The sequence below is a fragment of the Tachyglossus aculeatus genome, chromosome 14 (assembly GCF_015852505.1).
Source record: "Tachyglossus aculeatus isolate mTacAcu1 chromosome 14, mTacAcu1.pri, whole genome shotgun sequence".
Lineage (NCBI taxonomy): Eukaryota > Metazoa > Chordata > Mammalia > Monotremata > Tachyglossidae > Tachyglossus > Tachyglossus aculeatus.
Window position 1 is genome coordinate 2,575,377 of NC_052079.1, and position 21,852 is coordinate 2,597,228.

Consider the following 21,852-nt stretch of genomic DNA (forward strand, 5'->3'; position numbering starts at 1 on the left):
CGACCCTTGTCTGCTGTATGACTTTGGAGAAGTCACTTAACTTCTACCATCTCACCTGTAAAATGGGGATTAATAATAATAATAATAATAATAATAATCATAATGGTATTTGTTAAGCGCTCACGATGTGCCCAGCACTGTTCTAAGCGCTACAGAATAATCAGGTTGTCCCACATGGGGCTCCTACTTTTAATCCCCAGTTTACAGATGAGGGAACTGAGGCACAGAGAAGTGAAGTGGCTTGCCCAAGATCACACAGCAGACAAGCGGCGGAGCCGGGATTGGAACCCACGGCCTCTGACTCCCAAGCCCGGGCTCTTTCCATTAAGCCAGGCTGCTTCTCTTAATCCTGGGAGCCCCATGGGGGACAGGGACTGAGTCCAACCTGATTAGCTTGCATCTACCCCAGCGCTTAGTACAGTGTCTGGCACCCAGCCAACGCTTAACAAATACCAGAAAGAGTCAAGGAAATGGGTTGGCAACTACCAACCCATGGAAGTCTGAGAGAGTTTCAGGCACCAAAGAGAAGGGTAGGTTACTGGGATGGCCCAAGCTCCCTTCCCTTCTCCTCGTGACACTCAGTATTCATTCCTTCAGTGGCATTAAAAAAAGTTTTTATTTTTAATGCTCTAGATAAATGAACTTTCTTACAAATGGGCAGCTTTCTGGAACTAAAGGGGAAAATGAGGACTTTGTGTGGGATGCACAAGGCTATCTGAACCCTTTAAATCCTTATTCTAGATTATTCCTAGCAGACTCAGTGATAAGATGCTCATTCCATATGTTATTCCATATGTTGCCAACTTGTACTTCCCAAGCGCTTAGTCCAGTGCTCTGCACACAGTAAGCGCTCAATAAATACGATTGATTGATTGATTGATTCCAGTACTGGCCCTTTTCTGGGCAGTCTCCAGGTTTCTCTTTAGTTTCCAAAGTGGCTTTGCTAAGGCAGGGTCCCATTCTCTCACAAATTACAGGGTGACTTTTTCTGTTCCAAGAGTCACCTGGTCAATTTTTTTTTTTGCACCGTTGAGCTTTTATTATTAATGTAGATTTTTAGTGTTGGAGTGCGTTGAACCCAGTTTCACCTGATAAATTGCTCATCTGCTTTTTGTTTGAAAAAACGTGGCTTAGTGACAAGAGCCCGGGCTTGGGAGTCAGAGGAAGTGGGTTCTAGTCCTGGCTCCACCACTTGTCTGCTGTGTAACTTTGGGCAAGTCACTTCACTTCTCTGTGCCTCAGTTACCGCCTCTGTAAAATGGGAATTGAAACTGTAAGCCCCATGTGGGACAACCTGACTACCTTGTATCTCCCCCAGTGCTTAGAACAGTGCTTGGCACATAGTAAGCGCTTAACAAATACCATTATTATTATTATTATTATTTAGCGAGCGCCTACTGTGTGCAAAGCACTGTACTAAGCGCTAGGAAGAGGACGCTAGAGTGACACAGAAGCAGCGTGGCTCAGTGGAAAGAGCCCGGGCTTGGGAGTCCGAGGTCATGGGTTCAAATCCCAGCTCTGCCAATTGTCAGCTGTGGGACTTTGGGCGAGTCACTTCACTTCTCTGGGCCTCAGTTCCCTCATCTGGAAAATGGGGATGGAGACTGTGAGCCCTCTGCGGGACAACCTGATCACCTTGTAACCACCCCAGCGCTTAGAACAGTGCTTTGCACATAGTAAGCGCTTAATAAATACCATTATTATCATTATTATTATTATTATTATCCCATTTGTGCCACTGGGAAAAAGAATCAACTACATTGGCTCTCTTCTAGCCATGCGGCCCTAATGGACCGAACACAGAACTGGGTGCCAGGACACCTGGTTTCCAGTCCCAGCCTCCGCCCCAGGCTCGCTAGGACCTTGGGCAAGCCACTCAACCTCTCTGGGCCTCAGTTTCCTCATCTGCAAATAATGGTATTTGTAAAGCACTTACTACGTTCCAGGAACTGTGCTAAGCGCCGGGTTGGATCCGAGCAAATCGGGTTGGACACATTCCCTTGTCCAGGGGAAGCAGCGTGGCTCAATGGAAAGAGCCCGGGCTATGGAGTCAGAGGTCATGGGTTCAAATCCCGGCTCCGCCACTTGTCAGCTGGGTGACTTTGGGCAAGTTGCTTCACTTCTCTGGGCCCCAGTTACCTCATCTGTAAAACGGGGATGAACACTGTGAGCCCCCCTCGTGGGACAACCTGATCACCTTGTAAACTCCCCAGTGCTTAGAACAGTGCTTTGCACATAGTAAGCGCTTAATAAATGCCATTATTATTATTATTGTCCCAAAGGGGGGCTCACGGTCTCCATCCCCATTTTACAGATCATCATCATCAATCGTATTTATTGAGCGCTTACTATGTGCAGAGCACTGTACTAAGCGCTTGGGAAGTACAAATTGGCAACATTCCCTAATACAGATGAGGGAACTGAGGCCCAGAGAAGTGAAGTGACTTGCCCAAGGTCGGGGGCGGCTACGACACCCGCTCTCCCTCCCTGTTATTCGTTCAGTCGTATTTACGGAGCGTTTACCGTGTGCAGAGCACGCGGGAGCCGTGTTGAGGATCTTGGATCTGCCCCGGTGCTTAGCACCCAGTAGATGCCCTAATTAATCAATCAATCGTATTTATTGAGCGCTTACTGTGTGCAGAGCGCTGGACTAAGCGCTTGGGAAGTGCAAGTTGGCAACATATAGAGACGGTCCCTACCCAACAGTGGGCTGACGGTCTAAAAGATGTCTAATTAAGAAACCAACGGGATGGAATGGACGTAATCAAGAGCGCTTACTGTGTGCAGAGCACTGTACTAAGCGCTTGAATGAAGCACGTAAGTGAATAGGAGCGACTGAGCGGCCTGGGGCGAAGCCCCTCTTCCCTCTGCCCCCCGCTGGGGTCCAGTCAATAACCGGGAGCCCGGTGTTGTTCACAGTGCAGGAGCGCCTTACGAAACAGATCGCGGTAGCCATCACCGAAGCCTTGAAGCCCGCGGGAGTCGGCGTGGTGGTCGAAGCCACGTAAGTGGACGGTTCCCCCGCGAAACCCCGACTAGGCCGCCCCCCGGAACCCGTGACCCTGTGACACAAAAAGGCCCGGGATGTGGGGGGGGTGACTGGTTCTCAACCCCTATTTCTGAGGCACGCATCATCAATCATATTTATTGAGCGCTTACTGTGTGCAGAGCACTGTACTAGGCGCTTGGGAAGTACAAATTGGCAACATCTAGAGACGGTCCCTACCCAACAGTGGGCTCACAGTCTAAAAGGGGGAGACGGAGAACAAAACCAAACATACTAACAAAATAAAATAAATAGAATAGATATGTACAAGCAAAATAAATAAATAAATAAATAAGTACATACTAACAAAATAAAATAAATAGAATAGATATGTACAAGTAAAATAAATAGAGTAATAAATATGTACAAACATATATACATATATACAGGTATATACACATATACACACACATAGCGGTGGAGTGGTTAGAACACGGGCCTGGGAATGCCGAGGTCATGGGTTGTACATATTTATTACTCTATTTATTTATTTATTTATTTATTTTACTTGTACATTTCTATCCTACTTATTTTATTTTGTTGGTATGTTTGGTTCTGTTCTCTGTCTCCCCCTTTTAGACTGTGAGCCCACTGTTGGGTAGGGACTGTCTCTATGTGATGCCAATTTGTACTTCCCAAGCGCTTAGTACAGTGCTCTGCACATAGTAAGCGCTCAATAAATACGATTGATTGATTGATTGATTGATGGGTTCTAATCCCCGCGCCGCCACTCGTCTGCTGTAGGACCTTGGACTCCTCTGGGCCTCCGTTCCCCCATCTGGAAAACGGGGATTAAGCCTGCGAGCCCCACGTGGGACAAGGGACTGTGTCCAACCCGGTTTGCTTGGGTCCACCCCAGTGCTTAGTACAGTGCCCGGCACATAGCGAGCGCTTAACGGTGTGGCTCGGTGGAAAGAGCACGGGCTTTGGAGTCAGAGGTCATGGGTCATTCTCGACAGTCTCATAATTAGTAAGCGCTCAATAAATAGGATTGAATGAATGAATACGTTGCCAACTTGGACTTCCCAGCACACAGTAAGCGCTCAATAAATACAATTGAATGAATGAAGTAGTAGTGTAGTAGTAGTAGTAGTAGTAGTAGAAGAATGTTTGTTCATTGTTGTATTATAATAATAACAATGATGGCATTTGTTAAGCGCTTACTATGTGCCAAGCACTGTTCTAAGCTCTGGGGAAGATACAAGGGGATTAAGTTGTTGTTAAGTGCTTACTATGTACCAGACACTGTCCTAAACACTGGGGTAGATACAAGATAACTGAGTTGAACACAGTCCTTGTCCCACGTGGGGTTCACTGTCTTAGAGAAGCAGCGTGGCTTAGTGGGTAGCGCATGGCCTTGGGAGTCAGAAGGACCTGGGTTCTAATCCTGGCTCTGTCACACGTCTGCTGGGTCGCCTTGGGCAAGTTACTTCGCTTCTCTGGGCCTCGGTGACCTCATCCGAAAAATGGGGATGGAGACAGTGAGCCCCACGGGGGACAGGGACCGTGTCCAACCCGATTTGCTTGGATCCACTCCCGTGTTCGGTACAGCGCCTGGAATAATAATAATAATAATAATGATGGCATTTATTAAGCGCTTACTATGTGCAAAGCACCGCTCTAAGCGCTGGGGAGGTTACAAGGTGATCAGGTTGTCTCGCGGGGGGCTCACAGTCTTCATCCCCATTTTACAGATGAGGGAACTGAGGCACAGAGAAGTGAAGTGACTTGCCCAAAGTCACACAGCTGACAATTGGTGGAGCTGGGATTTGAACCCACAACCTCCGACTCTAAAGCCCGGGCTCTTTCCACTGAGCCACGCTGCTTCTACACACAGTGAGCACTTCAATACCACAATCATTATTATTATTATACCGTCCTCTCCCAAGCGCTTAGAACAGTGCCCCGCACCCAAGAACACGCTCAATTAATACGACTGATCATCATCATCATCAATCGTATTTATTGAGCGCTTACTGTATGCAGAGCACTGTACTAAGCACTTGGGAAGTACAAATTGGCAACATATAGAGACAGTCCCTGCCCAACAGTGGGCTCACAGTCTACAAGGGGGAGACAGAGAACAAAACCAAACATACTATCAAAATAAAATAGACTAACAAAATAGACTAACAAAATAAAATAAATAGAATAAATAGAATAGATATGTAACCAAACATACTAACAAAATAAAATAAATAGAATAGATATGTAATAGATCGAGAGACCTTGAGCAAATCATTTCTCTGCGGCTCACTTCCCTGATCCGTAAAATGGTTTTACGGTTTTTAGACTGAGCTCCGTGTGGAGCGGCGACGGTGTCCAACCCGATTATCTCAGCTGTACCCCGGCGCTGTACGAGGCGCCCGGTCCCGTAGTAAGCGCTTTAACGGGTACCATTTGGAAGTAAAATGATAGAGAACGCCCTCCGGGGAGGCCCAAGGTCGTTCCGTGGTCAGCGTGGCAGCCCGGGCACCGGCCACGGTGGTAGAGGCCTCAAACTGGTGGTGGGCGAGGGGCTACTGGTCTTCTCGTATTTACTGGTCAATAAATACGATTGATTGATTGATTCTCGTTCTCCCGGCAGGCACATGTGTATGGTGATGCGGGGAGTACAAAAAATGAACAGCAAGACGGTCACCAGTACCATGCTGGGGGTCTTCAGGGAAGACCCCAAGACGCGGGAAGAGTTCTTGACCCTCATCCGGAGCTGAAGGGGCCGGGGACCCCGTCTCCCCCCTCTCCCTTTTCCCCCCGTCTTGTTACAATCGTCGTGTGACCCCCGATCGTCGGTGAAAAACGGTCCCGTATCCCCAGTCGCCGCCTTTCCATTCCCCTCACCGGGCTGGGATTGACTTCCCACAGTCGTTTACGGACGCGTCCTCCCGTCCGCGGGGATTTCGACTGTCCGTGCCTCGGCTTCGAGGTGACCCTCGCCTTTCCCGCCACCGTCCTAAGCGAGCGCGTCGGCCCCCGTGAGACCGGGCCGCGCCGCTCAGCCGTCGGAAGGGAGGCCGTAGCCGTAGTTAAATGGCTCCGAGGCGGGAGGAAGATTGGAAGCCTGGAGGCGAGGAGGAAGGGCCCTCGACGAGGTTCTGAGACGAAATTCCTTCTCCGGAGGTCTTCCCGAGCACGTGGAGACGGCGCCGCATGACCGCTGGGCCGTCTGTTTCCAGGCAAGGTGGCAGAAACGCTTCTCCTTCTCCCGCCGATCGGAATCCGTCTCCGTCCCTTTCGAAACCAGCGAGAGGCCACCCCTCGGCTCGGCCGGCGAGCATCTGTCAGGCGGATCTGTTGAGCGCTTACCGTGTGCCGAGCACTGTACTAAGCGCTCGGGAGAGGCCGACAGAACAATAAATAGGCACATTCCCTACCCACAACGAGCGCCTTGGCGGGTGGGACGGGCAGGTCGGGCGACGTCGGAGAAAGAGTCGCCGTCGCTCGACAGATTCCCTCCATTTGTCCGTGCGGCGGAGGGGGCTTCGTTTTTTCTGTTTTTCAGATAAAAAGGTCCCCCGCTGGGCTTTCACATCAACCTGAAGGTCTGTCCCGGAAAGCTCAAGAGAGTTGTTTTAAAGCCAGGCCTCGCCCGCAAAGCCGTTGGTCTCGAATAGGGCGTCGCGAGGGAGCGTGAGCCATCTCATCCCAAATTTATTCCTGCTTAGACTGTGAGCCCCACGTGGGACAAGGACTGCGTCCAACCTGCTTATCTCGTCTCCGCGTCTGTGCTCGGTATGCCGCGTGGCACGGGGTAAGCGATTAACGCGTGGAGTCGTCTTTTTTGAAACAAAATTTCCCTTCTGTCCACCTGAGAACTGACAAGCAGCCCCCAGATCACGAAACACGTCGGCTTCCACCCGGCCATTTCCCAGAATCTTTTGCCCGGGTCCCTCTCTCCTTCCTCCTTCCTTCCGTGAGCCCGCTGTTGGGTAGGGACCGTCTCTGTATGTTGCCAACTTGTACTTCCCAAGTGCTTAGCACAGTGCTCTGCACACAGTAAGCGCTCAATAAATACGATTGATTGATTGATTCCTCCTTCCCTCTCCTCTTCCCAGCCCTAATGGGGACAAACAGGCTCACAACAAGCACACAAACGAAGCCAACTTCAGCTCTCATTCAACCGTATTTATCCAGCGCTTTCCGCGTGCAAAAGCACTGGACTAAACGCTTGGGAGGGTCCAATAGGATAATAAATAGACACATTCCCCGCCCGCAGCGGGCTTACGGTCAGGGCTTTTGGAAACTTAGGCCGAGGGTCTAACCGTTACCGTTGGCTCCGAAGATAGGTTTCCTCTTTCTCCGAAACCCCACCGTGTCGCCGGCTAAAGCCTTGACCCGAGGGGCTACGACTCCAGGACCAAAGAAATTGGCGGAAAGGGAATTTTCTCCCTTCCTGTGTGGGTTTGTCATCCCCCAGGGCTGTTTGTATAACCCGAATGTCACAGCAGCCTCCCCGCCGGTCCCCGAACGGCCGTCCCGCTGCCCTCCGTCGTCAAAGTCCAACGGCCTAAGCTGTTTTCTGTTTATCCTCCCGCCGTCCGGTCCTTTGAACATACCTCTCTGTAGCCGCGGCCTTGTACTAGTGGTGTTGCTTAGGGGTTTTTTATTTTTTAAAACCCGCTGACTCGGCTACACTATGTCTCTAATCCCAACGGGTTTTATTTATATCTGATGTAGAGAAGATGTCGTCTCCTGGAGTTGATTCTATTTAAGACAATAAAGTATTGCCATTTAGCTACCAGATCTGTGGTCCTTTGGAGATTTGGGGGGGGGGCACCTCATGTTGTCGCTTTGAGATCACTGATGCTATTGATGCCTGGCTACTTGTTTTGTTGTCCGTCTCCCCCCTTCTAATAATGATGGTGATAATGGCATTTATCAAGCGCTTACTATGTGCAAAGCACTGTTCTAAGCGCTGGGAGGTTACAAAGTGATCAGGTTGCCCCACGGGGGGCTCACAGTCTTAATCCCCATTTTACAGATGAGGTAGCTGAGGCACAGAGAAGTTAAGTGACCTGCCCAAAGTCACACAGCTGACAATTGGCGGAGCCAGGATTTGAACCCATGACCTCTGACTCCCAAGCCCGGGCTCTTTCCACTGAGCCACGCTGCTTCTCAATAATAATAATAATGGTATTTGTTAAGTGCTTATTACTACAACTACTACTAATAATGCATTTGAGCGCTTACTATTACAACTACTATTAATAATAATGGCATTTGTTAAGCTCTTACTATGTGCCAAGCACTGTTCTAAGCTCTGGGGTAGATACACGGTCATCAGGTTGTCCCACGTGGAGCTCACAATCTTAATCCCCATTTTCCAGATGAGGTAACTGAGGCCCAGAGAAGTGGCGTGACTTGCCCAAGGTCACACAGCAGACATGTAGTGGAGTTGGGATTCGAACCCAGGATCTCTGACTCCAAAGCCCGGGCTCTTTCCACTGAGCCACACGACTCAGTGAGCCCATTGTTGGGTACGGACCGCCTCTATTTGTTGCCAAATTGTGCTTTCCAAGTGCTTAGTACAGTGCCCTGCACACGGTAAGCGCTCAATAAATACGACTGAATGAAGGAAATGAATGAGGCTTTCTGACACCAGGGGGATGATAATAATAATGATGGTATTTGTTAAGCGCTTACTATGTGCAAAGCACTGTTCTAAGCGCTGGGGAGGTGCCAAGGTGATCGGGTTGTCCCTCGGGGGGCTCACAGTCTTCATCCCCATTTTACAGATGAGGGAACTGAGGCCCAGAGAATCAATCAATCAATCGTATTTATTGAGCACTTACTGTGTGCAGAGCACTGTACTAAGCGCTTGGGAAGTACAAGTTGGCAACATATACAGACAGTCCCTACCCAACAGTGGGCTCACAGTCTAGTGACTTGCCCAAAGTCACCCAGCTGACAATTGACGGAGCCGGGATTTGAACCCATGATCTCTGACTCCAAAGCCCGGGCTCTTTCCACTGAGCCACACTGCTTCTCTAGTAATAACGGCATTTATTAAGCGCTTACCATGTGCAAAGCACTGTTCTAAGCGCTGGGGAGGTTACAAGGTGATCAGGTTGTCCCGCGGGGGGGCTCGCAGTTTTAATCCCCATTTTCCAAATGAGGGAACTGAGGCCCAGAGAAGTGAAGTGACTTGCCCAAAGTCGCACAGCTGACAGTTGGCGGAGCCGGGATTAGAACCCGTGACCTCTGACTCCAAAGCCCGGGCTCTTTCCACTGAGCCACGCTGCTTCAAAGCAGGGGGATCTAACCGGGGCTCCAGGATGAGCGTCTGGGGAAACCCCCGGCCTTGAAGGTTGGCTGCAAGTTGGGAAGCAGATTAGCCTAGTGGTTAGGGCCCAGGCTTGGGAATCAGAAGGACCCAAGCACTTCTACTTCCCAAGCGCTTAGTACAGTGCTCTGCACATAGTAAGCGCTCAATAAATACGATTGATGGTGATGATGATGACCCGGGTTCCAATCCCGGCTCTGCCACATGTCCGTCATTGTCATATTTATTGAGTGCTTACTGTGTGCACAGCACTGCACTAAGCGCTTGGGAGAGCACAACAGAACAATTAAACACATTCCTCACCCACAACGAGCTTGCAGTCTACAGTCCGCGGTGTGACCTTGGATAAGTCACTTCACTTCTCTAACCCTTAATCTGTAAAATGGGGATTAAGGCCGTGAGCCCCATTCATTCATTCAGTCACATTTATTGAGCACTTACTGTGTGCAGATCACTGTACTAAGCGCTTGGGAAGGACAAGTTGGCAACATAACATAACGGTACCATGCGGGACAGGGACTGTGTCCAACCCAATTACCTTGTATCAACTCCGGCGCCCAGTACAGTGCCTGGCACGTAGTAGGCACCTAACAAATGCCACAATTATTAATTGAGAAGCAGCGTGGCTTAATGGAAAGAGTACGGGCTTTGGAGTCAGAGGTTGTGGGTTCAAATCCCGCTCCGTCAATTGTCAGCTGTGTGACTTTGGGCAAGTCACCTAACTCCTCTGGGCCTCAGTTCCCTCATCTGGAAAATGGGGATTAAGACTGTGAGCCCAACGTGGGACAACCTGACCACCTTGTAACCCCCCCAGCGCTTAGAACAGCGCTTTGCACATAGTAAGCGCTTAACAAATACCATCATTATTATTATTATTATTAATCGGGGTAGCTAATACGGAGACAGCTAATCACCTCTCTTGGCGACCTCTCCATTTAGCCTCACTGCTTTCAAAATCAATCAACAATCAATCAATCGTATTTATTGAGCGCTTACTGTGTGCAGAGCACTGTACTAAGCGCTTGGGAAGTACAAGTTGGCAACATATAGAGAGGGTCCCTACCCAACAGTGGGCTCACAGTCTAGAATCAATCAATCAATCGTATTTATTGAGCGCTTACTGTGTGCAGAGCACTGTACTAAGCACTTGGGAAGTCCAAGGTGGCAACATATAGAGACAGTCATCATCATCATCAATCGTATTTATTGAGCGCTTGGGAAGTCCAAGTTGGCAACGCATAGAGACAGTCCCTACCCAACAGCGGGCTCACAGTCTAAAAGGGGGAGACAGAGAACAAAACCAAACACACTAACAAAATAAAATAAATAGAATAGATATGTACAAGTAAAATAAATAGAGTAATAAATATGTACAAACATATATACAGGTAGAAGGGGGAGACAGACAACAAAACAGAACATATTAACAAAACAGAACATATTAAAAAAAGAAGATTTTCCCCCTTTTCCCCAGTGGTCGAGCTGAAATAGTCAAACCGCCTGACTCAGATGCGGCCAAAAAATTGAGTATTTTCTGGACAGATTGGCCGGACGGAGTTCCTCTCGACTAACCCCGGAAACTCGGAGGTCCCTGAAGCACCGAAAAGAAAATTCCCCCAAAGCGGAGATTTGGCCACGTCAGAGAGGATCAGAGGAGAAACAGCACCACTGTGTACAAATGAGATTAGAGTCGAAAACCAGACGGGAGAGGCAAATTCACCTGGGAATCTACGGGGAATCAAAACAGCCTTTAGATTAAGCTAAAGAGCTTGGCACCCTCCACGGACATCTCCAGGAACGGATTAAGGATGGATTAGGAAAGGATAGAGAAGCAGAGTGGCTCAGTGGAAAAAGCCCAGGATTTGGAGTCACGGGTCATGGGTTCGAATCTCAACTTTGCCAATTGTCAGCTGTGTGACTTCGGGCATCACTTCACTTCTCTGGGCCTCAGTTCCCTCATCTGGAAAATAGGGATTAAGACTGTGAACCCACTGTTGGGTAGGGACTGTCTCTATATGTTCCCAAGCGCTTAGTCCAGTGCTCTGCACACAGTAAGCGCTCAATAAATACGATTGATTGATTGATTGACTGTGAGCCCCCTGTGGGACAACCTGATCTCCTTGTAACCTCCCCAGCGCTTAGAACAGTGCTTTGCACATGGTAAGCGCTTAATAAATGCCACCATGATCATTATTATTATTAGGAAACCAGAACAGATGAATGTGGGAAGGGCGGGAGCTATAATAATAACAATGATGATATTTGTTAAGCACTTACAATGTGCCAAGCACTGTTCTAAGAGCTGGGTGGGATACAAGTTAATCAGGTTCATTCATTCATTCAATTGTATTTATTGAGCGCTTACTGTGTGCAGAGCACTGTACTAAGTGCTTGGGAAGTACAAGTCGGTAACATATAGAGACAGTCCCTACCCAACAACGGGCTCACAGTCTAAAAGGGGGAGACGGACGACAAAACAAAACATGTGGACAGGTGTCAAGTCATCAGAATAAATAGAAGTAAAGCTAGATTCATCCATTCATTCATTCATTCATTCAATCGTATTTATTCAGCGCTTACTGTGTGCAGAGCACTGTACTAAGCGCTTGGGAAGTACAAGTCGGTAACATATAGAGACGGTTCCTACCCAACAACGGGCTCACAGTCTCGAAGGGGGAGACAGACGACAAAACAAAACGTGGTCAGGTGTCAAGTCATCAGAATAAATAGAGGTAAAGCTAGAGGCACATCATTGACAAAATAAATAGAATAGTAAATATGTACAAGTAAAATAAATAGAGTAATAAATCTGTACAAACATATATACAGGTGCTGTGGGGAGGGGAAGGAGGACTCCCCCTTATAGACTGTGAGCCCACTGTTGGGTAGGGACCGTCTCTAGATGGTGCCAACTTGGACTTCCCAAGCGCTTAGTACAGTGCTCTGCACACAGTAAGCGCTCAATAAATACGATTGATTGATTGATTGACTTCTCTGTGCCTCGTTACCTCATCTGTAAAATGGTGATTAAGACTTTGAGCCCCACATGGGACAACCTGATTACCTTATAGCTACCCCAGCGCTTACAACAGCGCTAGACTGTGAGCCCGTTGTTGGGTAGGGACCGTCTCTAGATGTTGCCAACTTGGACTTCCCAAGCGCTTAGTACAGTGCTCTGCACACAGTAAGTGCTCAATAAATAGGATTGAATGAATGAATACATTGCCGACTTGTACTTCCCAGCACACAGTAAGCGCTCAATAAATACAATTGAATGAACAAATACCATAATTATTATTACCATTATTATTACAGTGCCTGGCACATAGTAAGCGCTTAACAAATACTGTTAAAAAAAATCCAGACTTTGAGGAATCCACCAACTGGAACAGATGACAAGCTCTTAGTCCAGTGCTCTGCACACAGTAAGCGCTCAATAAATACAATTGAATGAATGAATACGTTGCTGACTTGTACTTCCCAGCACACAGTAAGAGCTCAATAAATACAATTGAATGAATGAACAAATACCATAATTATCATTATTATTACAGTGCCTGGCACATAGTAAGCGCTTAACAAATACTGTTAAAAAAAATCCTGACTTTGAGGAATCCACCAACAGGAACAGATGTCAAGCGCTTAGTACAGTGCTCTGCACACAGTAAGCGCTCAATAAATATGATTGAATTGAATGAATCCGAGTTAAGGTCCTATACAACCAAACCAGGCTCTCCAGGCAACCAGCTCTGCTGTATGGTACTCTCCCAAGCGCTTAGTATAGCGCTCCCCACACAGTAAGCGCTCAATAAATACAATTGAATGAATGAATATGTTGCCAACTTGTACTTCCCAGCACACAGTAAGAGCTCAATAAATACAATTGAATGAATGAACAAATACCATAATTATCATTATTATTACAGTGCCTGGCACATAGTAAGCGCTTAACAAATACTGTTACAAAAAATCCAGACTTTGAGGAATCCACCAGTAGGAACAGATGACAAGCGCTTAGTCCAGTGCTCTGCACACAGTAAGCACTCAATAAATAGGATTGAATGAATGACTAGGTTGCCGACTTGTACTTCCCAACACACAGCAAGCACTCAATAAATACAATTGAATGAATGAACAAATACCATAATTATTATTACCATTATTATTACAGTGCCTAGCACATAGTAAGTGCTTAAATACTGTTAAAAAAATCCAGACTTTGAGGAATCCAGCAACAGGAACAGATGACAAGCGCTTAGTACAGCGCTCTGCACACAGTAAGCGCTCAATAAATACGATTGAATTGAATGAATCCGAGTTAAGGTCCTATACAACCAACCCAGGTTCTCCAGGCAAGCAACTCTGCTGTATGGTACTCTCCCAAGCGCTTAGTACAGCACTCCCCACACAGTAAGCGCTCAATAAATACGATTGAATGAATAAGTACGTTGCCGACTTGTACTTCCCAGCACACAGTAAGCGCTCAATAAATACAATTGAATGAATGAACAAATGCCATAATTATTATTTCCATTATTATTACAGTGCCTGGCACATAGTAAGCGCTTAACAAATACTGTTAAAAAAAATCCAGACTTTGAGGAATCCACCAGTAGGAACGGATGACAAGCGCTTAGTACAGTGCTCTACACACAGTAAGCGCTCAATAAATACGATTGAATGAATGAATATGTTGCCGACATACTTCCCAGCACACAGGAAGTGCTCAATAAATACAATTGAATGAATGAACAAATATCATAATTATTTTTACCATTATTATTACAGGACCTGGCACATAGTAAGCGCTTAACAAATACTGTTAAAAAAAATCCAGACTTTGATTAATCCAGCAACAGGAACAGATGACAAGCGCTTAGTACAATGCTCTGCACACAGTAAGCGCTCAATAAATACGATTGAATTGAACGAATCCGAGTTAAGGTCCTATACAACCAAAACAGGCTCTCCAGGCAACCAGCTCTGCTGTATGGTACTCTCCCAAGCGCTTAGTACAACACTCCACACACAGTAAGCGCTCAATAAATACAATTGAATGAATGAATATGTTGCCAACTTGTACTTCCCAACACACAGTAAGCGCTCAATAAATACAATTGAATGAATGAACAAATACCATAATTATCATTATTATTACAGTGTCTGGCACATAGTAAGCGCTTAACAAATACTGTTACAAAAAATCCAAACCTTGATTAATCCACCAACAGGAACAGATGACAAGCGCTTAGTACAGTGCTCTGCACACAGTAAGTGCTCAATAAATAGGATTGAATGAATGACTAGGTTGCCGACTTGTACTTCCCAGCACGCAGTAAGCGCTCAATAAATACAATTGAATGAACAAATACCATAATTATTATTACCATTATTATTACAGGGCCTGGCACATAGTAAGCGCTTAACAAATACTGTTAAAAAAAAATCCAGACTTTGATTAATCCACCAGTAGGAACAGATGACAAGCCCTTAGTCCAGTGCTCTGCACACAGTAAGTGCTCAATAAATAGGATTGAATGCATGAATACATTGCCAACTTGTACTTCCCAGCACACGGTAAGCACTCAATAAATACAATTGAATGAATGAACAAATACCATAATTATTATTACCATTATTATTACAACACCTGGCACATAGTAAGTGCTTAACAAATACTGTTAAAAAAAATCCAGACTTTGATTAATCCACCAGTAGGAACAGATGACAAGCCCTTAGTCCAGTGCTCTGCACACAGTAAGCGCTCAATAAATGCGATTGAATTGAATGAATCCGAGTTAAGGTCCTATACAACCAAACCAGGCTCTCCAGGCAACCAGCTCTGCTGTATGGTACTCTCCCAAGCGCTTAGTACAGCACTCCCCACACATTTAACACCATGGATTGATTGTCCAGGTGTACAAGAAGATTCTTTAAATGAGCCAAGGCGGTTCTGGGCTTGGGTACTCACAAGTAGTGACTCCAAGGAGGGCAATCAAATGGGCAAGGAAAGAAGAGGAGAAATGGCAGACAGGGCCCACCTGGCTATAGTGAGGACGCTTTCTCAGAGGAGGCTGGGAAATGGGGGCACTTTGGCTGCTGGGAAAGGTAGTTCCTTCCTTCATTCATTCAATCGTATTTATTGAGCGCTTCCTGTGTGCAGAGCACTGGACTGAGCGCTTGGGAAGCCCAAGTCGGCAACATAGCCCGTTGTCGGGTAGGGACCGTCTCTACAGGTTGCCAACTTGGACTTCCCAAGCGCTTAGTCCAGTGCTCAGCACACAGGAGGCGCTCAATAAATGCGATTGAATGAATGAATATAATAATAATAATAATGATGATGGTATTTGCTAAGCGCTTACTATGTGCAAAGCACTGTTCTAAGCACTGGGGGGGATACAACGGGATCAAGTTGTCCCACGTGGGGCTCATAGTCTTCATCCCCATTTGACAGATAATAATAATGGTATTTGTTAAGCGCTTACTATGTGCAAAGCACTGTTTTAGGTGCTGGGGGGGGGGGGGATGCAATGGGATCAAGTTGTCCCACATGGGGCTCACAGTCTTCATCCCCATTTGACAGATAATAATAATGGTATTTGTTAAGCGCTTACTGTGTGCAAAGCACTGTTTTAAGTGCTGGGGGGGGATGCAATGGGATCAAGTTGTCCCACGTGGGGCTCACAGTCTTCATCCCCATTTGACAGATAATAATAATGGCATTTATTAAGCGCTTACTACGTGCAAAGCACTGTTCTAAGCGCTGGGGAGGTTATAAGGCAATCAGGTTGTCCCACAGGGGGCTCACAGTTTTAATCCCCATTTTACAGATGAGGGAACTGAGGCTCAGAGAAGTTAAGTGACTTACCCAAGGTCACACAGCGGACATGTGGCGGAGTCAGGATTCGAACCCATGACTTCTGACTCTAGAGCCCGGGCTCTTTCCACTGAGCCACGCTGCTTCTCTACAAATATAGATACAGGTGCTGTGGGGAGGGGAAGGAGGTAGGGCAAGAGGGGATGGGGAGGAGGAGAGGAAAAAGGGGGCTGAATGTGGGAAGGCCTCCTGGAGGAGGTGAGCGCTCAGTAGGGCTTTGAAGGGAGGAAGAGAGCGAGCTTGGCGGATGGGCGGAGGGAGGACGTGGGCCCAGGGTCGACGGCCCATTTCAACCCTGGGCCTCCACTCTGCCTTTTTGGGAGCCCGGATTTTCATTCATTCATTCAATCGTACTTATTGAGCGCCTACTGTGCGCGGAGCACTGGACTAAGCGCTTGGGAAGTCCAAGTTGGCAACATATAGAGACGGTCCCTACCTGACAATGGGCTCACAGTCTAGAAGATGTTGGCACAGAGCTCGACGAGCTCAACATCAGGGTTGGGCCCACGCTCCCTCGGCCCGACCAGGGTTGGCAGACACGTTTCCTGCCCGCAAGGAGTTTCCAATCTCGAGGACCGACTTACACCTTCCTTCCTTGGAGAAGCAGCGGGGCTCAGTGGAAAGAGCCCGGGCTTTGGAGTCAGAGGTCCTGGGTTTGAATCCCGGCTCCGCCCCTTGTCAGCTGGGTGACGTTGGGCAAGTCACTTCACTTCTCTGAGCCTTAATTACCTCATCTGTAAAATGGGGATTGACTGTGAGCCCCACATGGGACAACCTGATCACATTATATCCCCTCAGCGCTTAGAACAGTGCTTTGCACATAGTAAGCGCTTAACAAATGCCATATTATTATTATTATTATTATTATTATTATTCCCTGCCCCACCTGGGCAAATGCCCAGTCCCCGGCACATAGTGAGCACTTAACAAATACCATAATTATTACCATGCCTGCTTGCCCACATCCAGGTGCTTGCTATAATGGCGTTATTTGTTAAGCGCTCACTATGTGCCAAGCACTGTTTAAGCTGCCCTGTTGTCCCGGGACACAGGGAGTGACTGAACTTTTATTTTAATCACAGAAATTCCCTTTCAGCAGAAACCAGTACCCCCCTCTTTCCCAGTTTAGTCTTAGACTGGGGGGGGGGGGGGTCCCCATTGGGGGTCAGCTCTAATTCTCCCTTAGGGATTTTCCCCCCTGCTAAATAAATATTGTGGCTCAGTGGAAAGAACATGGGCTTTGGAGTCAGAGGTCATGGGTTCAAATCCCACTCCATTATTACTGTTATTATTCAATTTAATATATATACTGTTATTAATTTGATAATTTAATAATTATTAAATAATAATGCACTATAATAAAATAACAAATATAAGCATAAATAAATGTTTGAATGAATATATAAATATGTCAATCAATCGTATTTATTGAGCACTTACTGTGTGCAGAGCACTGTACTAAGCGCTTGGGAAGTACAAGTTGGCAACATATAGAGACAGTCCCTACCCAACACTGGGCTCACAGTCTAAACATATAAATATAATAAAACAATAATTTAATAATAATCATTATTATTACTCCATTATACAAAAAATCCATTATTACTGTTATTATTTCACTTTTCTGTGCCTCAGCGACCTTACCTGTAAAATGCGGATGAAGACTGTGAGCCCCCCGTGGGACAACCTGATCACCTTGTATCCCCCCAGCGCTTAGAACAGTGCTTGGCACATAGTAATAAATAAATAATATTAATAAATGCCATTATTATTATTATTATTATTATTATTATTATTATTATTATTATTATTATACTATAGTTGATTTTTAAAAGGCCAGGAGGATTAGATAAGGGGAAAAAAAAGCCCAGGGATAAATACAACATAATCTGATCAGACACAGGTCTCTGTCCCTCATGGGGCTCAGAGAAAAGAGGGAAAAGTGGAAAAAACCCGGGCTTTGGAGTCGGAGGATTTGGGTTCTGATCTTGGCTCCGCCACTCACCTGCTGTGTGACTCTGGGCAAGTGGCTTCACTTCTCTGGGCCTCAATTCCCTCATCTGCAAAAATGGGGATTCAATACCTGCGCTCCCTCTTTCTTAGACTGTGAGCCCCATGTAGGACCTGATTATCTTGCGCTTAGTACATAGGGAGAGCTCAAATACCACTGTTATCATTAGTGGATATTTTAAGTCCTTACCAGGAAGAAGAGCGCAGAGCTGGGAGCCGGAAGACCTGGGTTCTAATCTCCCGACTCTGCCACGTCTGCTGTGTGATCTTCTATCTTACCTCCTTCCCTTCCACACAGCACCTATATATATGTATATATGTTTGTACATATTTATCTCTATTTATTTATTTTACTTGTACATATCTATTCTATTTCTTTTATTTTGTTAGTATGTTTGGTTTTGTTCTCTGTCTCCCCCTTTTAGACTGTGAGCCCACTGTTGGGCAGGGACTGTCTCTATATGTTGCCAATTTGTACTTCCCAAGCGCTTAGTACAGTGCTCTGCACACAGTAAACGCTCAATAAATACAATTGACGATGATGATGATGATGATCTTCTAGACTGTGAGCCCACTGTTGGGTAGGGACCGTCTCTGTATGTTGCCAACTTGTACTTCCCAAGCGCTTAGTACAGTGCTCTGCACACAGTAAGTGCTCAATAAATGCAATTGATTGATTGACTGATCGATCTTGGGAGAGTCATTTCACTTCTCTGGGCCTCAGTTACCTCGTCCGTAAAATGGGGATTGAGACTGGGAGCCCAACGTGGGACGACCTAATCACCTTGTATCCCCCGAGCGCTTAGAACAGTGCTTGGCACATAGTAAGCGCTTAACAAATACCACCATTACTATTATATATCTATAATTCTATTTATTTATATTGAGGGTATTGACACCTGTTTACCTGTTTTGTTTTGTTGTCTGTCTCCCCCCTTCTAGCCCATTGTTGGGTAGGGATTGTCTCTATTTGTTACCGAATCGCACTTCCCAAGCGCTTAGTCCAGTGCTTTGCACACAGTAAGCGCTCAATAAATACGATAGAATGGATGAATAAATGCATAAACACTGCCCTTTGGGGGAAGAACCCCCCTCCAGGAGCTCAAGAGAAGAAGGGGACTCGATCTCTGAGACAAACATCAGTTTCTTCCCAACCCCAGAGACCAGGAATAAAGGAACAAATTGGGAACATTGCGTGACGGGAAGATTTTAATAAAGATCCAGCCGGCTCGGTGACAGCGATATTACCGCCGCTGGATCTGACAAGGATTTGACGAGGAGCAGGAGATTTTTAATGGACAAGAGCCGGAAAACATCACCGTTCCCGGTGTCCTGATGACATCATGGGGGCCAAATGGAAGTGGGAATCCAGACCGGGCCCTTCTCCAGGCAACGTCTGGTGGCGGGGAAAGTGGGAACTGGGGAATTATGAGCAGTTTACCTCCATGTGTTGTCCTCTCCCGAGGGCTCAGTACAGTGCTTGGCACATAGTAAGCTCTTAATGAACATCACTGATGATGATGATGATGATGATGATGGGCTCAGTCCAGGGGGCAGAGCATGGCTTTAGAAGCAGCGTGGCTTAGAGGAGATATTGCACATATTTACTATTTATTTTGTTAATGATGTGCATCTAGCTTTACTTCTATTTATTCTGATGACTTGACACCTGACCACGTTTTGTTTTGTCGTCCGTCTCCCCCTTCTAGACTGCGAGCCCGTTGTTGGGTAGGGACCGTCTCTATACGTCGCCGACTTGGACTTCCCAAGCGCTTAGTACAGTGCTCCGCACACAGTAAGCCTTCCTCCCTTCAAAGCCCTACTGAGAGGTCACCTTCTCCAGGAGGCCTTCCCAGACTGAGCCCCCTCTTTTTCCTCTGCTCCTCCTCCCCTCCGCACCCCCTCCACTCCCTCCCTCTGCCCTTCCCCCTTCCCCTCAGCACGTTTTATTGTAATATAGTAATATTTATTACTCACATTTTTTTAGTGATGTGTATACATGTATAATTCTATTTATCTATTTTGATGGAATTGACATCAAAATGAATGAAATGTCCTTCATTTCTGCACTCTTTCCTAATCTAGACTGTGAGCCCACTGTTGGATAGGGACCGTCTCTATACATTGCCAGCTTGTACTTCCCAAGCGCTTAGTACAGTGCTCCGCACACAGTAAGCGCTTAATAAATACGATTGATTGATTAAGCACTCGATAAATATGATTGAATGAGTGAATGAAAGAGCCCGGGCCTCGGAGTCAGAAGGACGTGGGTTTGAATCCCAGCTCCGCCACTTGTCTGCCGGTTGACTTCGGGCGAACCACGTCACCTCTCTGGGCCTCGGTTCCCTCATCTGGATAATGGGGATGAAGACCGGGAGCTCCAGGGGACTGATTTGCGTCTCTCCCAGCGCTTGGTAAGCGCTTAACAAGTATTATTATTATTATTATATTAGCGTAGGGCTGGAAATCAAGAGATTCCGGCCCGCCGTGTGACCTCCAGCATGTCACTTGACCTCTCTGGAAAACGGGAATAAGGTATCCATCCCGGGATGAGGGGGATGCCCAGGTAGGGACAGCCGCCCACCCGAACAAAACCCACCCGGAGAGCAGAACGGAAAATCTGGGTACAGCCAAGGCTCCCCTGAGCGGGGGCCTCATCTTCTTCCCTCGCCCATCCTGGCGTCCGAAATGAAAACGAACCCCACACGCCAGTGTTACAAAACCTTGTATTAATAATCCTCTCCCATCACTTTCAATATAACGTCGATATGAAATATAGCCATGATTCTCAGTGACCCGGGAGGGAATACGGGTGTGTAATAAATACATTGCAGCGAGTCCGAACCACAAGGGCGTTTCACTGTTAACAACATTTGAAAACTGTACACTTGCAAAGAACGGCATCTCCAAACATCAGCGTTTCCGTAGATCAGTAAAGCTTTTACAACGGTCACAAACATGCGGTCTTCCGTTTCTGACAGATTTAAAAAATACGCATTGCTCGGCAACATCAACTAGGCAAAAATATGTCTTTGGGCACCGACTTTATACAGAGGGCGAGAGGGCTTCAACGCATGCGTGGTCGGCCGACGTGACATGCAACGGGCGTCGAGAGCTTTGGAAAAAGCTTACGGTAGGCATAAATACGTCGGGGTTATATATTAATAAGGGAGGAAGTGTTCTGTTTAACATTATTAACATTCCTGTTGGCTTCCTGTTCCTCCCAGAGGAATACATATTCACCTTTAAGTAAAGATAAGGAATTACAAAAAAATAAAAGTCGATCGGCCAACTCTGATGACTCGTAGAAAAACCAACCCCAGGGTTCGGCCGCGGGTGCAAATTCAGGGGTCCGGGGAGGGGGTGGACTTGTTGGCTCGGGCTTACGTCGACCGGGCCGGTTGGCACTGCCCTCCTCCTCTGCGAACCACGGATGGGCACGTTGGGCCATGCGGCAACGAGCGGGTGTGCGGGTGGGAGTGTTGATGGGAAAGAAGACGACGGGTCGGAGACGGTCCAGAGATACCTTGAAGGAAAAATCTCATTTCCTTCGCCGTCTCTTTGACCGGGAAGGCCTCCGGCCTATCCCCACGTGGCCGAGCCCTCGCGAGGAGGGCGAGGAGGGCCTGGGCACCG

The 21,852-nt window shown here is 46.9% G+C and overlaps 1 protein-coding gene across 1 annotated transcript in view; it reads left to right on the plus strand.

Moving 5' to 3' along the window:
- Positions 1–7,008, plus strand: part of GCH1 (GTP cyclohydrolase 1) — a 52,193-nt gene extending 45,185 nt beyond the window's left edge. Inside the window, exons 6-7 of the mRNA XM_038756765.1 lie at positions 2,920–3,004; positions 5,634–7,008. Of these exons, the coding sequence (XP_038612693.1) occupies positions 2,920–3,004; positions 5,634–5,760 (212 nt within the window). The 3' untranslated portion in view covers positions 5,761–7,008. The remainder of the gene's footprint in view (positions 1–2,919; positions 3,005–5,633) is intronic.
- Positions 7,009–21,852: the final 14,844 nt, after the last annotated feature.